Genomic DNA, 17,379 nt, shown 5'->3' with positions numbered 1-17,379 from the left:
ATGGGCAAAATACATGAACAGACACATCTCAAAAGACGACATACAAGTGGCCAATAAATGTGAAAACATGCTCATCATCACTAATCAGAGATATGCAAATCAAAACCACAGTCGGATACATTTCACGCCAGTCAAAATGGCTAGTATTAAAAACTTGAGAAAACAACAGATGCTGCCGAGGCTGTGGTGAAAAGGGAATGCTAATACACCATTGATGGGAATGTAAGTCACTCAGTTCAGCCACTGTGGAAAGCAGTTTGGAGACTTCTCAAAGAACTTAGAACTGGCATTAGACCTGGCAATCCCATTACAGGGTATATATCCAAAAGAAAATAAATCATTCTACCAAAAAAGACATATGCATTCATGTACGTTCATTGCAGCACTATTGACAATAGCAAAGACATGGAATCAACCTAGGTGTCCCATCAATGGTAGACTGGATAAAGAAAATGTCATACATATATGCCATGGAATATTACACAGCCATAACAGCAACATAATCATGTCCTTTGCAGCAATATGGATGCAGCTGAAGGCCATTATTCTAAATGAATTTATGCAGAAACAAAACCAAACACCATATGTTCTCACTTATAAGTGAGAACTAAGCATTAGATACTCATGGATGTAAAGACGCCAACAATAGACACTGGGGACTACTCTAGAGTGGGGAGAAAGGGATGAGGGCAATGTTTGTAAAACTTAACTATTGGGTACTATAGTCACTACCTGGGTGATGAGATCAATTGCACCACAAAGCTCAGCATTATGCAATGTATCCGTGTAACCTTCATGCGTACCCACTGAATGTAAAATAAAAGTTGAAATTATCTTTTAAAATTGCAATTTCTGAGAAAAGTAGGAAAATTTATACTACCTGATATCAAAATGTACTATAAAGCCACAGTAGTCAAGATAGTGTGGTATTGACCTAAGGATAGCTAGCTAGATCAGTGAAACAGAATAGAAGGTTTAGAAATAAACTTACATTTTTTACAGGGCACTTGAATGGAGAATGGGGAAATAACATTTTCAACAAATGATGCTGGGAAAACTGAATCCATATGCCAATAAAATTAAACTCAAACCTTTAGTTCACACCATACACAAAAATTAAAATGTATCATAGAGCTGAATGCAGTAACTAAAACCATGAAACTTCTAGATGAAAACATGGGAAAAAATCATTATAACCTTGAGTTAGGCAAAGATTTCTTGGATATGACACCAAAAGCATTATTAATTTAAAAGATAAATTGAACTTCATAAAGATTTTAATTTCAAAAGCACTATTAAATTTCAAAGACAGCTGGGTGCAGTGGTTCACGCCTGCAATCCCACCACTTTGGGAGGCCAAGGTGGGTGGATCTCTGGAATTCGTGAGTTTGAGACCAGCCTGGCCAACATTGTGAAACCCCGTCTCTACTAAAAATACAAAAATTAGCCAGGTGTGGTGGTGTGCGCCTGTAGTCCCAGCTACTCAGGAGGCTGAGGGATGAGAATTGCTTGAACCCAGGAGGTGGAGGTTGCAGTGAGCCGAGATTTGTGGTACTGCACTCCAGCCTGGACGATATTCCGTCTCAAAAGAAGAGGGAGGAGAGAGAGGAGAGAGAGGTGGGGGCAGGGAGGCAGGAGGGTGGGGGAGGTGAGTGAGGAGGAGGAAGGGAGAGAGAGAGAGACAGGAGGAGAAGAGAAGAAAAGAAAGGGCAAACTGCAAACTGGAAATAAGTAGCTTACATCCAGAATTTATAGAACTCTTACAACTCAGTAAGATAATCCAATTAAAAATGGGCAAAAGAGTTGAATAGTATTTCACAAAAGAAACCATAAAACAAACATTACTACGTAGGTGTTCAGCTCCGTTAGTCATTAGAAAAAAGGAAATTAAAGTAAAAAACATGATCTCCCTTTTTTCCTCCAATGGCTATGATTTGTAAAAGTGGCAATAACAATTGTTGGCAAGGATATGGAGAAACAAACTATTGTACATTGCTGGTGTAAAGAGGAATTGGTCCACCCATTTTAGAAAACAGTTGTATATTTCTCAAAATGGTAAAAATAAATTTCCCAAAGGGCCCTAAAAATAATATGAATTACTTTTATAGGAGTTAAATACATGATATAGCAATGTGAACAGCAGTTATCAGTCAGGCCATTAGTCTTCAATACTTCAAGGCTCCTTCCAACTCTCAGCTACTAAGATCCTTTTATGCACAAAGGTTTTGACACTAGAGATAATAGAAATAACATTTAATTGTGCATCTAAAGGCCTGAGTTTTAGATGCATGTTTAACTTTGATGTTTAACTTTGGGGAAATTTAGCTAGAAAATTTCCTCAACTCTAAAATCAGAGGATTTGAGATAATTTTTTATCTTTCCACTTTTGAGTTTCAATGAATTGGGATTGAGATTTGACCTGTTTTACCCCACTCTGATTAAGAGTCATGAAATAGAATTCTAAGAAAAGAAGAGCATTGGAATTAGAGCCATTACCTGTTTTACCTTAGGCAAATTATCTAAACTTTCTGATGCCTTATGGCCCTTAAAATGCAAAATGAGAGGATTATAAGATTTCATAACTTCATGGTTAATCTGAAGATATTTTACACATTAGAGATGTAGTTGGTTGGTTTCCTTCTTCATATCTAGAAAAACTCATTTCATGCTCTGTTCTGAGAGACAGTCAATGGTCTTCAGAAACCCTAAGGACAAAGATAGCCACAACATGATCCAGAGACAGCAATCTGAGAAAAGAATTAATTAATCACAAACAAGTTTAAATTTAGTTTACTCACCCAGTGTTTTTAAATGTTCCTGTGGTAACATCTTTGAGGAAGTCAACTCTAGTCGATATTGTCTTTTCAGTGACAAAGTGTCAAGTACCTTATGAGGTGGGCATTGTGTCGTGAATCATTTTTGTAACACAGTTCCTCTTTCCTTTGAGCTACATTGGTGATTCAGAGTTTTCTCCTCATTCTCCCTGCTTCTATTCTTTTCACTAGTACAAAACAATCTGTAGACAAGACAGCTAACAGTTCCTCCAAGTAATTTCTTAACAGTAAAAATGAATACCTCTCAGTGTTCCTGAAATCATTCCTTATATGTCTCTGATTCAAGCACTTTTACCACATATCCTGTAGGTACTATTCTCTCCCCACCCACATCAGGAGACACTGAATATGATAGCAGTGAGTCACTTAATTTCAGAATCAGCCTATTCTGCTCAATGTGTTGATATTATTTCTTACTGTGGCCTTTTTACTATTTACTTGAACTTCTGGTTTGAGATGTTTCCACTCTGTTTGCAGCCAGATTTCTAGAGTACTTAGACTTTTTAATCATTTATTCATTGGCTATTGGACCCATCTCTCCATTGTCCTTCCTTGGATCTTACATCTAGCTGAGAATAAGGTGACATAAACCTACTTTGGTCTATGTCCTGGCCAGTCTTCAATAAGGAGTCGAGGAGTAAGAGGCTGAATATAGTCTAATTTTTTTTCACATCCTTGGTTGGTGCTGATTAGCAGCTAGACTCCAATGGCAGTTGTGATCATGTTTTCAGTGACACTTCAAAGACCATCTTAGATGTGGTATGGGTGTCATAATCCTTCCCTCCCCACCAAATATGTTCATGTCCTAATCCCTGGAACCTGTGAATATGTTATGTTACACGGCAAAGTGGATTCTTCAGATGTGCTCAAGTTAATGACCTTAAAATACATTATCTAGGTAGATCCAATCTAATCATGTGATTCTTAAAAGCAGAAATCCTTTCTAACCTATGAGAGAAAGAGATATGAAGAAAGAAGATGGGTCGTAGAGATGCTACATTGCTGATTTTGAAGATGGAGGAAGGAGATCATGGAGCTTAGGAATGCAGGTGGCCTCTAGAAGACGGAAAAGGAAAGGAAACGGATGCTCCTCTAGACTCTTCAGAGAGGAAAACAGCCTTGGTGACACTCTCATTTTAGCCTATTGAAATCATGTCGAATGTCTGACTGCAGAAATGTGAGATAATAAACATGCTTATTCAGCTACCAAGTGTGTGACAATTTAATGCAGCAATAGATAACTACTAGTGCAAAAGATAAAGAGGTTAATATTACTTTTGTTAAGCTGCACTTATTCTTTAATGAAGTTGACTATTATTTTAATTTTTCTTTGTTTTAGACATAGGCAGTGAAATTATATTATTAAGGATATAAATATGCTTATGGAACAAATTTAGGCACAGGAGAAAATGTTGATGGAAATATTGTCATTACCTATACAAAGAAATTCAGTGTATTAGGTCATTTAAATATCTTGATCTTTATCACTCAAGATTGTATTTTTAAATATATTGGAATTATTCACTGTACCAACATGACTATCACCTATAACACCTCAGGGTTTTTTTTTTTTTAATCTATTTTTTTTTTTTAGGTTTCACTGACTTTCTCTCCCCAAAATGATTATCATCACTTCCAGCACCACAAAATTATGCCATGCATGTTGTTTAAGAACTTCTCAATTATGTATGTTTTGACTAAATTTGTCATGTAACAAACATTCTTCCTTCCTGACTTTTTGGAGAAAGAAAGGTAGATTCTTTTGTTGATGTTGAAAAATTAGTACATGAAAAATTAATTTTCTATCCTTTTTATACTCAGAGCAGCACTTACGTTACTACCAATAATAAAACCTGAACTCTCTACTAAGGAAGACTAACACCACCATCACTCATCTCCCAAAGTGAAGAAGTGCCAGGGAGCCCGAATTTGATTCTTCTTATAACTCTTGGAGAAAGTTTCCATTTGAAAATTAACTTGATTTCAGAATGAGGCATTGATTTAGAGACAGATAACATTTTTAAAATATATCCTTTTAATTCTTGAATGAGTAAGGACAATATTTTGCTGTTTATTGGTATAAAACAGCCCTGTCCCAGGTATACAAGGGTATACGTAAGTCTGTAACATCATTAGCTACAGTGAATTTACTTTACTAGGAAGCATAGCAAAATAGGATTAACTAAAGATATATTTTTAATAAGAAAATGCTTTGAAATAACATGAAATCAATGAACATTTTGACTGTACAATTTACTCATCAAAGTATCAACGTATGTCAGCTCATGTGTGAATTACACTAGATCATTCTAAACACAGCCATGTGCTCAGCAATGTGTGAAATAACTCATAAGCTATTCTCTAAGGGGGTGTACTGAAAACTTCTAAAAGTACCCCAGATGTTTGGTCACAGATAAGAGATACCTTCCAAGTGAATGTAAACTTTTCTGAAGTGGCCTTTCCAGTAACATATTACTATTGTGAATACTCTGTACTTATTTGTAGTGCTGTTGGATATTATTTTTTGTAGCACATTATCACACTAATCAAAAATGCAATGTAAAAAAACAGCATAAAAATCTTGCAGTTATAAAAATGTCTGGGGTGCTTTTACTCATGGATGTAAAGCAGGCACTTTCTGTTGACTTATCTGCAAATCCTAAATGTTCTCTCCTTATAGTGTTTATCTTTAATTAGAATTGTGTTTCTAATAGTTTGTGTTCTAAATACTGTGTTTGCATATTAAGAAATAATAATTTGCCTAAAATTTGGCTAATTTAAATTTGAGTTTAGAATTTAATAGGTCATATTCTACAGAAGCATTAAAAATAAATAGTGCTACTCTTTGAACATTTTTCAATATGATGACATTTTTCTGTCTATCTTTCTCCAAAACAGTTTTCAGAACATATAACTAAACTGACTATACTGGAGAAGCAGATACAGGCCATTATGAGGGTCCCTTTGTCGTGACCAATTTGTTTCACTTAATTTCCTTCTTAGCCTTATAATTGGCAGAGACCACCAAGTAGTTATCTGGATTCATGTCCTTTAGAGTTGGAGATTTGCTTTGGATAGGGGATGTTTTGCCATCCACACGGGAGATCTGCAGCATTCGGCAGGGGTCGTGTTTCAACAAATACCCTGCAAAAGTTTCCCAGCCTCCTCCCACACGGACCATGACATGTTTGTTGTGCAGCATCTGAAATGAAAAAATATCAAAAGTGTTAAATTATGAAAATTCTTACAGTATCTTGAATCAACCCCTGGTTCTAGTGAAATTAGTGTTTTGGTTTGGATTTCATGACCCATTGTTTTTCTACTTGGTGCACAATGTCTGAGGTAGCATAGGGTCTATGAAAGAAGTCCTTTCTTTTCTATGGAAGTGAATTAAGGATAAACATCTCCAGAACCCAGCTTTGCTGTGCTATGGGAACCAGCACCTATGTATAATTCTTTGGTTTAATGTGTCTGGAGGCTTCTCTCTGACATCTGATGTTCTATTACAGTTCCTATCACTGCCTCTGGTTCCTGCCTACTGACTCAGCTTCATGCTCCATTTTCCCCAGTGGGTTATTCTCCTCTGAATCAGGATTTTAAAGACCATGGAAATGTCTGTTAATGGATTATAATGCTAAGAGTCAGACAAATATTCAATACAAAATAACATGGAAAAATGCACTAAAAAAATTATTGAAGTTTTCCCCATTGTCTGAGCCCTTGAAGGCAAAAATGTTTTTGAATAGGCAAACATTTATGTTTTTTCTTTATTCTTTTTCTTCCTAATTATCATAGAATATGTCTTTTAAAACAAACAAACAGCTTACCCCGAGGCCCAGGAGCCATCTAGAGCTCCAACTTAACAAGGTTATTGATTTAAATGTGAAGAATGCATGATTCTTTGTATCTAGTAAAAACATATTATGGCAGTTTGACATGGAAAACCACATAATTTGTCATCGACTTCTTTCAAATATCAGAAAATTTAATATTAAGAGGTAATGTTGCACAATCATCAAAGACCCTGCTGACACCCTCTCCTGCCCAAAATGTTATGGATATATATGGGCACTGTAATGTTGGGAAGAGGATGTGATTGTGAGAGAAAGTCTGGGAAGTCACATCATAGAGTCTATAAAATCTGTTTCAATTCTTCTTACTTGGTGTCAGCTTGAGATCTAGACTTTTTTTTTTGACTCCCAGCCAGTGGAAGATGACTTGTGTTCTTACCACTTTCATGTAGCTTTTGTTAAAGGTTTTGGACCTGCTTTCTATCTGCCTGTATCTAAAATTTCTGCATGAGTATTTGGGGGTTTCATAGAACTACATTTAAGTGGTTGACATGAAGCAGTTTTCAAAATCAAATATTGTACCAACTAATAAAAATTTAATGAAAAATAGTAATTAAAACTATTTGAGTTATATGAATTAAATGTATTTCTACTGGTTATTCTCATTTGAGTATTAGAATTTTAGAACAGAAAGTGAAACCAGCACTACTGTCCCATAGAAATGATGTTTGTGGTTTCTTTTGAATAAATATAGAAATGGACCCTCCTAGTCTTAAAATTTGAGAAAATTACAATTGTCTTATTTGAGTTCCCTTCTCAGGAAACCAACCATCAGGCGCCCCAGTTAGTATCAAGGAGCTGAAACTTACCAGATCACCGCATCTGGACAATGAGACATCAGACCCCTCATCTGTTGTGATTGCCTAATAGACCATCTGCTCCCTGTTGACCAATTCCTCTTCCTTACCCCTCCCTAATTCCTGTTTTCATGGTTACATATCTTCCCTGCTATATAAATCCTTAATTTTAGTCCATCAGGTAGATGGATTTAGGACTGATCACACAGCACCCGAATAAAACCTTTTTCCCTGGAAATACTCATTGTTTCCGTGACTGGCGTTCTATGCAGTGAGCAGCAGGACCTAGACAGAACCTCTGACATTTCAGTAACAAAAGGACCTTAGAACACATCTTCCAGTTGGAAGTCTTCAAACTTATTTTAACATCAGAATGTACTCATTAAACAAAATCTCAGTGAGAATCCCAGAAACATAAAGCAGATAAAAAGAGGGTTTAGCTTGTAACTACTTTGCCTTTCCTGGCCCTGCCAGTGGCACTGAAATTGGCTCAAGTGTCACACAGAACTAATATTTACTTTTAAAAATAAATAAATATGATCGGACATGGTGACACACACCTGTAATCTCAACACTTTGGGAGGCTGAGGCAGACGGATCACCTGAGGTCAGGAGTTTGAGACCAGCCTGACCAATATGGTGAAACACCGTCTCTACTGGAAAGAAAAAAATATAAAAACTAACTAGGCATGGTGGCAGGCGCCTATATTCACAGCTACTCAGGAGGCTGAGACAGGAGAATTGCTTGAACCTGGGAGGCAGAGGTTGCAGTGAGCCGAGATGGTGCCACTGCACCCCAACCTGGGTGACAAAGCAAGACTCCATCTCAAATAATAATAATAATAAAAATAACAATAATAAATATAGAAATTGACCCTCCCTGCTCTTAAACTTGAAACTTAAATTTGTCTTATCTGAGTTTCTTGCTCAGCAAACTGACCTTTAGGCAAGGAACAGATGACACCAGACAATTAAATGCCAGACTCCTTGCCCCTCCCTAAAATTCCTGTTTTCCTGCATGTAGCTACATTCCTTCCCCATTATAGAAACCCTGAATTTTAGTTGATCGGTGAAATAAATTTGAGACTGATGTGTTCTTCTTGGCTGCAGCATCCAAATAAAGCCCCCTTCCCTGGCAATACTCATTGTCTTAGTGATTAGCTTTCTATGTAGCAAGCAAGAGGACATAACCTCTGGTGTTTTGGTCACAGTACCATGTTGTTTTACAGATGCAGACACTGAGAACCAGATCTTAGGACCTAAGCAAATCAAATCAAAGATCTGGTTCTCAGTGTCTGCATCTGTAAAACAAGAATCTAACTGGAGTCAGGTTGGACTGGAGCCAGATTCTTAGCACCTGACTCCAGTCTAGTCCTTTTCTCATGACAGCTTTTACTAAAGAAATAAAATCAACTAGGGCTTTTATAATTTTATCCACATATTCATATTCCTACGAGTTTCTGCATGTGTTTTACTACTGCCAGCTTCTAAAACTTGAAGTCAATGGGACAAAAACTGCAAAGGCCAGTGCCAGAATAACACTTGGATTCTTTCTACCACTGTTCAAGAGAACAACTTTGCCTATTTTGAAGTTCTGGCACCTCCCAGCTCTGTAAATTACATTTAAGTCTTGTCTCCAACCATTCTTGGTATCAATGCCCCTGGCAAAACGCCCAAGTCTAATTCAGTGTTTGTGAGCAGGCCATTTCAACCAGAAAGAACCACCAGTCAGAACGGTTTTTAAACAATTCTAGGAAGCAGTGACAGAAACACTTTTCAGCCTGGAGTATACTGGCCATTTAGGCACATATTCAGTTTGCTAATTTCTTAATGAATCAATAGTATTTTGCAAAGTGGATAAAGCATGGAACAGAGTCCCATACTGAATATGAATAATACAGGAATTAAATTTCTGCTCACTTCTTCTTCCACATCCTTTCTACTGTAGATGTTGGTTTCAGTCCAATATTCTTACCACAGTCAATAGGGGAGGATTAGCAGGAAGTACTTTTACAATGTATCTAGGTTTACTTTCCTGCCTTTGTAAGAGTAGTCTAATGGACATAATTATATTTTTGTGAATAACATCCATCTCCAAAGTCCAGCTTCATCATGTGAAAGTTCCTTTAATAAGAACTAGAGTTGAAGGAGGCATACAGCTTTGTTGATTGATTTTGTGTGACTGTGAGGCGGAGGGATATATTTGTTGTTTTCTCATTTTGAACCCCGAATCTAGGTTTTCCAGGAGATTATCTCATCCTTTTGAAACTTGCCCAAGGGTCCCATAGAACTGATGTTTATGATTTCTTTTGAATAAACATAGACATTGACCCTCCCAGTCTTAAAATCTGAGAAAGTTAAAACTGTCTTATCTGAGTTCTTTACTCAGAAAATCAGTCATCAGGCCTCCCAGATAGTGTCAAGCAACTGAAACTTACCAGATCATCACATCTGGACTATGGGAGCCAGGCCCCTCACCCATCATGATTGCCTAAGGGAACACCTGCTTCTTGTAACCAACTTCTCCTCCTTACCCATCCCTAATTCCTGTTTTCCCACACATAGTTACATATCTTCTCTGCTATATAAACCCCTCATTATAGTCAGTTGAGATGGATTTGGGACTGATCTCCCCATTCTCAGCTGCAGCACCTGAAAAAGCCTTCTTTCCTGGCAACACTCATTGCCCAGTGATTGACTTTCTACGTGGAGAGCAATAGGACACTGACCAAACCTCTGGTGTATTGGTAACAATTTCCCTTTGATTGTGGTTCTGTAGGCAATAACTGGAGAGATGTGTTTCTCCAAAGGTATGAGATGACCTCCTTCCACTCCCCAGGCTTTTAAAGGAAATAATGAACAGACAATTTATACCTACATTTTAAAAACGTGTTCCACAAAATTAGAGAATTGTTTTCCTTTTAGAAACAGATGCAACTTCCTGTAAAACACTTTACATGAGACATTGCTTTATATGGACACCTTAAGAACGGGACATTACTAATAGTAAAATCAGATATCAGAGGTTCTTTCTCTTGGAAGATTTCTATTAGTTATCAGCCTTAGTAGTTCGTTTGGATTTTCCAATTATTACAAAGACAGTTTATATTTTTCCTGACCTTCTCTATGGACCTAGTCAGTGCTCTGCAGCTTGGGTCCTTATAAATTTATCAGAACTGTAAAATGCTTCTCTCTTTCTTTGAAGGAGTCATTTTTTTTTCTTTTTTCTTTGCTTTTATGTTTCTAAGCTACACTGAAAAAAATGACAACATACATAAATATACTATTGCCTTTCACTGAATGCTTTCTTGATGCTGTATTTAACAAGGGTGTAAGTATCCATGATTCATGTATTTACCCATGATACTTAAAACAGAAAGGACTTTCTACATCTTCAAAGAGAATATTGATTTCATATTGAAGAGGAGTAATTGTGGAATCCATTATCTTTCCTCATGCCTCATTTTGGCTACTCTTGGGAGATGGAAGGGTTTTAGGTCAATATTATGAGGTTTCCACAGCAAATCTTACAAACTCTGTCCATGAAATAGGTGGCCCTGTCTGTGAATATACTCTAGAAAACAGATTTTCAATTCTGAGTTACTCTTGCTGACGTCTCAGTTAGACCTTGCTAATCAGTAACCTATAATTTGCTAAGAAAGCCAGTGGCTAAGCTGTTCAGATGTCTCAAGCATGGGATTAAGATATTAGGGTCATACAAAAGATAACAAATATTGGCAAGAATGTAGATAAAAGGGAACCTTTACACACTATTGGTGGAAATGCAAGTTAGTACAGCCATTATGGAAAACAGCACAAAGATTCCTCAAATTATTAAAAATAAAGGTACCATATGATCCAGCAATTCCACCCCTAGGTATATATACAAATGAAATGAAATCAGTATATCAAATAGATATCTGTACTCTCATGTTTACTGCAGCACTATTCACAATAGGCAAGACATGGTGTCAACCTACATGTCTATTAATGGATGAATGGGTAGAGAAAATGTAGTATATGCACATAATGGAATACTATCCAGCCATAATACAGAAGAAAATCCTGTTGTTTGCAACAACAAGAATGAACCCAGAGGATACTGTGTTACTTGAAATAAGCCAGGCACAGAAAGACAAAAATACCATATGATTTTGTCGGAGGCATGTGAACAAAAGCAACTCCATCTTGAATAGGGGCTTGGTAAAATGAGGCTGAGACCTACTGGGCTGCATTCCCAGATGGTTAAGGCATTCTAAGTCATAGAATGAGATATTTCACAGGATAAGTCATAGGATAAGATATAGGATAAGGTCAGCACAAAATACAGCTCATAAAGAAGTCAGCCAAAACCCATCAAAACCAAGCTGGCAACAACAGCGACCTCTGATCATTCTCACTGCTACACTCCCACTAGTGCCATGACAGTTTACAGATGCCATGGAAACATCAGGAAGTTGCCCTATATGGTCCAAAAGGGAGAGGCATGAATAATCCATCTCTTGTTCAGCATTTCATCAAGAAATAACCAGAATATGGGCAACCAGCAGTACTCAGGAATGTTCTGTTTATGGAGTAGTCATTCTTTTATTTTTTTACTTTCTTAACATACTTGCTTTCACTTTACTCTGTGGACTCATCCAAAAACCTGCTCTTGGTGTCTGGATCCAGTCCCCTTTTCTGTAACAATTTCACTCATATGTGGAATCTAAAGACGCTGATCTCATAGAAGTAGAGAAAAGAATGGTGGTTACTAGAAGCAGGAGTGGTTGGTGGGTAAGGGTGATAGGAAGTTGTTAGTCAAAGGATATATAATTACAGTAAGTAGGAATAAGTTCAAGAGATTTGTTGTACTGCATGGTGACTATAGTTAAGAATGATATGTTGTATTCTTCCTTAATTAAAAAAATGCAAAAAGAGTGGATGTTAAGACTTCTTGCCACAAAAATGATAACTATGTAGGTAATACATTTGCTAATCAGCTCTATTTAGTGATTCCACAATGTATATGTACTTTAAAACTTTATGTTGTACATGATGAATATGTATAATTTTATCTGTCAATTTAAACAAATACATACACAAATAGAAGAGGACCCATACGTAAATTCTTTTTTATAAAAGACACTACTATCATAGGGATTTATAGCCCTGATTATAGAGATTAAAATTCCATGCTTTTCTGGTATGTGACCGATCTAAAAAAAAATGTTGAACATTCACCTCCATCTCCATAAACCAAACTTCCACTGTTTAACCTATAAGCAAATCAGCCTGCTATTATTATTCAAACTCTTCCCTCCCTTTCCCTAGAATGGTTGCACTACAATGAGCTTTTCCAGCACAGATGCTGAGCTGGTTTAGAAGGAAGATTATATACTTCATCCAAGAACTCTTCCTCTCACAGATTAGTGACATTAGGTCAATTGCAATTAATTGATCTTTTTACTTTTAGTTTTGGTCAGCTCCATTGCCCATTTTATCTATTATTCTCAAACACACTATTTGTCCCCCACCCTCCATCAGCCTACTGATGACTTCATCTTTATCAAACATGCATCCTCTATTGACACCTCTACTGGCCAATATACCTGAATCTATATTTATCATTTACTCCACCTTTCTTATCTCAGAAGTTCTCCTGTCCCAGTTCAATTCCTCCTACCATGTTCTAACTCTCGTAAATTTCTAGTCTTATTCTTATACCTTCTCCTTACATCTGACCTTCTTGATAGTTACATTCACACTTGGTGTCTTCACTTCTAACTTGCTCATCACGGTATAACCTACAGTACATTTTTCTTCTGCCCGCTACCTCTTAACTGACTGCACAGGGAAAGGGAGCCAGGTGGCTTCTAATGTATCAAATACAATGTGTGGTCCTTAAACTTTATTTCTCATGATAGTTCTGTCAAGTAAGGTATCTAATGATATTGACCACTCCTTCCTTGAAACTTCACACTTCTTGACTACCTGTGACAAGTGTGTCTCCTGAATTGCCTACTACCTATCTTGTTGTTCTTCCTCTGACTCCTCGATAGGTTACATTTCTTCTACATTTTAAGTTTTGCCATTCCAACATATTCTATCCTTTGTCTACTGCTTTTCTGACTCTAACCACTCTCTATTTGCAACTTCATGGTTTTAACTACCACCTACTTTTGTCTCCAAATTGTACCTCTAGCCCTAGCCCTGATGTTCAAAACGTCACCCTCAAATGGAAAATCTTTCATGGTCATCTCCTTCCTCAGATAAGTGAATCCTTCCGTGCTGTCTACTAATTAGTTTCCACATGATTTCACTGTTACATGCATCCCACAATATTGCAATTGCTGATTTACCTGTATGTCCCTTTTCAGAAAATGTGAGCTCTCTGAAGAGAGGGATGATGTAGTCTTCATTTCTGGAATCTCATATATGCAGACTCAGAACAGGGTCAATACTGTCATCATATAATACCTCTTTTCATTTGATACTGCCACAGGTTGTACTCACTTTATCTAATCTACAATGTCATTATCAGTATTACTGCTTTTATAGACAGGAATACTGATGCTCTGAGAATGTAAGCAACTTAGGCAGGATCACACAACAAATCAGTAGCAGAACGGAGCAAGAATCCTTTATTCCATTAAACCATACCTGCTAGATTTTGGTTTTCACCCATGCTTGGTCACTTACCTGTGGTAATTCAGCACAGGCAAGATATCACTACTATCAGAAGTAGTAAGTAGTGTAAGCAGATTAACTGTGCTCATTTAAAATGATTCATAGGCTTATGTCCTAATAAATCTTAAATAAACATTAAATTTAATTTCAGAAGATTATCCTCAAGTAGCCCTAATTATTTCAGAAGTAAATGTGTTAAGTGAGGTAACACGATGGAATACATTCATATCTAGTTATCTGTTGGCATAAGTAAGAAGGGGCTTTGATTTCTGTCCAGTGTGTATCTCACTGTTTTTTTTTTATGTTAATGCTTCACAGAGTTGAACCTTTTGTTCCTCATTCCAAAAGGCAGCAGCTCTTGACCAGTAGCATCAATGCGTACGTCAATTGAGGATGGTCGTGCAACATGTAATAATGAGAACACAATCTGAGAAATGTGTGTTAGGCGATTTCACCACTATGTGAACATCACAGAGTGTACTTACACAACACTAGATGGTACAGCCTGCTACACACCTAAGCTATATAGGATAGCCTGTTGCTTCCAGGCTACAAACCCATACAGCAAATTACTGTACTGAATATGGAGGCAATTATAACACATGGTAAATATTTGTATATCTGAACATATCCAAACACAGAAAAAGCACAGTAAAAATCAGTATTAAAATCTTACAGAACCATTCTTATTGACTGAAACATAGTTATACAGTACATGCCTACATTCAATATCGAGTGCTATGTTGTTATTTTTCTTGATTTTTGTCATTGATAAGAAACACAAGAGTTGCTACAAATAGCCTCTAACACCATATGTTGCAAAGCAGTAGTTTTTGCTTGTTAGTTTTATTATGGCTGTCACCATTTTGAACAACTGGTTTCATTCCTTACTGTGCCTCTGATCACAGCAAAGCCCAGGCGATCCACTACTGACTTAAGCAACATTTCTCAATTCTCTGAATGGGGAAAAAAGACAGTGACCAAAATCTTATCTCAGCTTTTATCCCAGTGGCCCTAACGAAGTTCTATAAGCATAATCAGACTGTTGCAAACACTGTAAATCGTTTCTTTGTTTCTATTAATGACACACATTCCTTGAGGAAAGAATCAATATGCCTCAGAGTTGTCTTTTTTTTTTTTAATATTTTCTCTCAGTAATGAGAAGAAACACTCCCCTTCTTAATCAAGAGCATTTTGTTTCATGACTCTGTCTTACTGTGATGCTTAATTATGTGTTATAATTAGAAAATCTCTTCATATGTGACACTAAGAGGGAAAGTGTTTCCTTGGATGACAGAGTCATACAATAGTAGAGTGCTTATTATGTGCCAAGTAATCTACAAATACTCCCTGTTGAAATTAAGAGAATAAAAAAAAACATTGAGGTCACTGGCAATGTTTCACAGATGCACAGTCTGAGAGGTCACATAGGTGGTTCACCAGAGCCAGGCTAGAAACCACATCTTTATTCCAAATCCAGCACATGACCTTAAAATTAAGGAGCTGTGTTATTTCAAAAATTATTTTCCTGGCCGGACACGGTGGCTCATGCCTGTAATCCCAGCACATTGGGAGGCGGAGGTGGGCAGATCACGAGGTCAGGAGATCGAGACCATCCTGGCTAACACGGTGAAACCCCGTCTCTACTAAAACTACAAAAATTTAGCCAGGCATGGTGGTGGGCACCTGTAGTCCCAGCTACTCGGGAGGCTGAGGCAGGAGAATGCCGTGAACCCAGGAGGGGAGCTTGTAGTGACCCGAGATGGCCCCACTACACTCCATCCAGCCTGGGCGAGAGAGTGAGACTCTGTCTTAAAAAACAAAAACAAAACAAACAAACAAAAAAGTATTTTCCTAATAATGAATGCAATATTTAAGGGTGGGTGTATCATTTAATATATTGAAACAGCAGTGATTTACATCATGTCAGGTAAGTCACTATGTTTTACTGAATTGAATACACATTTTTGAGACTATCATATGTTTACTTAATGCCTACTTTTTAGTGCCATCTTTTAATTTTATTTTCCTAACATTAAAAAAACAACAACAACAACAAAAAAAAACTATCCCATGCCCCAACCCCAATCAAGTTTCTTAGCTCATTCAGATACTTAATCCAAAGGGGAAAAATAAGTTGATATGAAATAAGTTAACTTTCCCATGTTAACTCAGAATATAATAAAAATTTTGTAAGCTGTAGAAATGATCAGTCAGCAGCTTCCTATGGGTCTTGGGGAGGTCACTGCAGCATCAAGGGGTCTAGTACTCTGGTTCCTGTGATATGTGATAACAGGATTTCAGAAAGGAGTTTTTTTTTTTCCCCCCCTCTGTCTTAATTATGTAGTTTAGCAAGATAGGTTGGAATCACATTATATGGAGTTAAGAACTTAAAGCAATAAGAAAAAGAAGAATATCTTTTCCTTTTTCTTGGGAACATTTGTGTTTAGAAAGAGAAGCATATCAACTCACTTTCCATTGAAAAGGTAAAGCCTACATTCATGTAGATCACAGAAAATCATATATTTTACTAAGTGAAAAAGTAATGGCCACATAGGAGAGCCAGAAAAAAATGTGCATTTATTGGTAATGTACTTGTTTTTTAAGATAACCAAGCTGTATATATCTTAGCTATATTACATAAACAACAAACAAGCAAAACCACTAACAAAAATAAAAACTACCCAACAGAAAATTAGATGAGAATTTTAAATTAAAATTAGATAGAAAATTAGATGAGAATTTGAAATTAAAAGGTTCACGTTTATATTTTATAGCTTTATTTAGTTCCCCAGCATAGATCTGCTCGAATGTCCGTGTCTGTTTGAAATCATAATTCGTATGAAATGCATCAGGTCATCGCCCTCTCAGGATGACAGTGACAAATCTGTTTCATTCTGTCTCTAATCTTGCGCTGGTGGCCCTGAAGTCTGAGGGCAGCAGGAGTATCTGTCAAGTGCTCTGAACACAGATGTCATTAGACCTTGAGGACGTGAACACTCTTCTGCAGGATGCCCCCTCATCTCTCACTCTTCACTAATCCACCTTCTACTCCAGAGCCACAGTAATCTTCCTCAAAGGAAAATCTGTACATGCTACTGCCTTCTTAAAAACCTGTGAGTTGCTCTCCATTGTCTAGTGTTTCTCAGACATTCTTAGCTATAGCTCACCTGAGAAATATGACTCACAGTAAATTAGCAATGTGGCAAAGATCCTGGGAAAGCGGGG

General features: G+C 37.0%; 1 protein-coding gene across 2 annotated transcripts in view; it reads right to left on the bottom strand.

Moving 5' to 3' along the window:
• Window positions 1-4,848: 4,848 nt before the first annotated feature.
• The window catches only part of GAS2 (growth arrest-specific 2), a 139,176-nt gene continuing 126,645 nt past the window's right edge, over window positions 4,849-17,379 (bottom strand). For both annotated transcript variants that reach the window (XM_011937512.1, XM_011937513.1), the window contains exon 8: window positions 4,849-6,036. In XM_011937512.1, coding sequence (XP_011792902.1) covers window positions 5,818-6,036 — 219 coding nt within the window. In that variant the 3' untranslated portion in view covers window positions 4,849-5,817. The remainder of the gene's footprint in view (window positions 6,037-17,379) is intronic.

The sequence above is a fragment of the Colobus angolensis genome, unplaced genomic scaffold, assembly GCF_000951035.1.
Source record: "Colobus angolensis palliatus isolate OR3802 unplaced genomic scaffold, Cang.pa_1.0 Scaffold164, whole genome shotgun sequence".
In the NCBI taxonomy this organism is placed as follows: Eukaryota; Metazoa; Chordata; class Mammalia; order Primates; family Cercopithecidae; genus Colobus; species Colobus angolensis.
The sequence above is the reverse complement of the archived record's forward strand: the minus strand, read 5'-3'. Positions and strand labels throughout refer to the sequence as shown.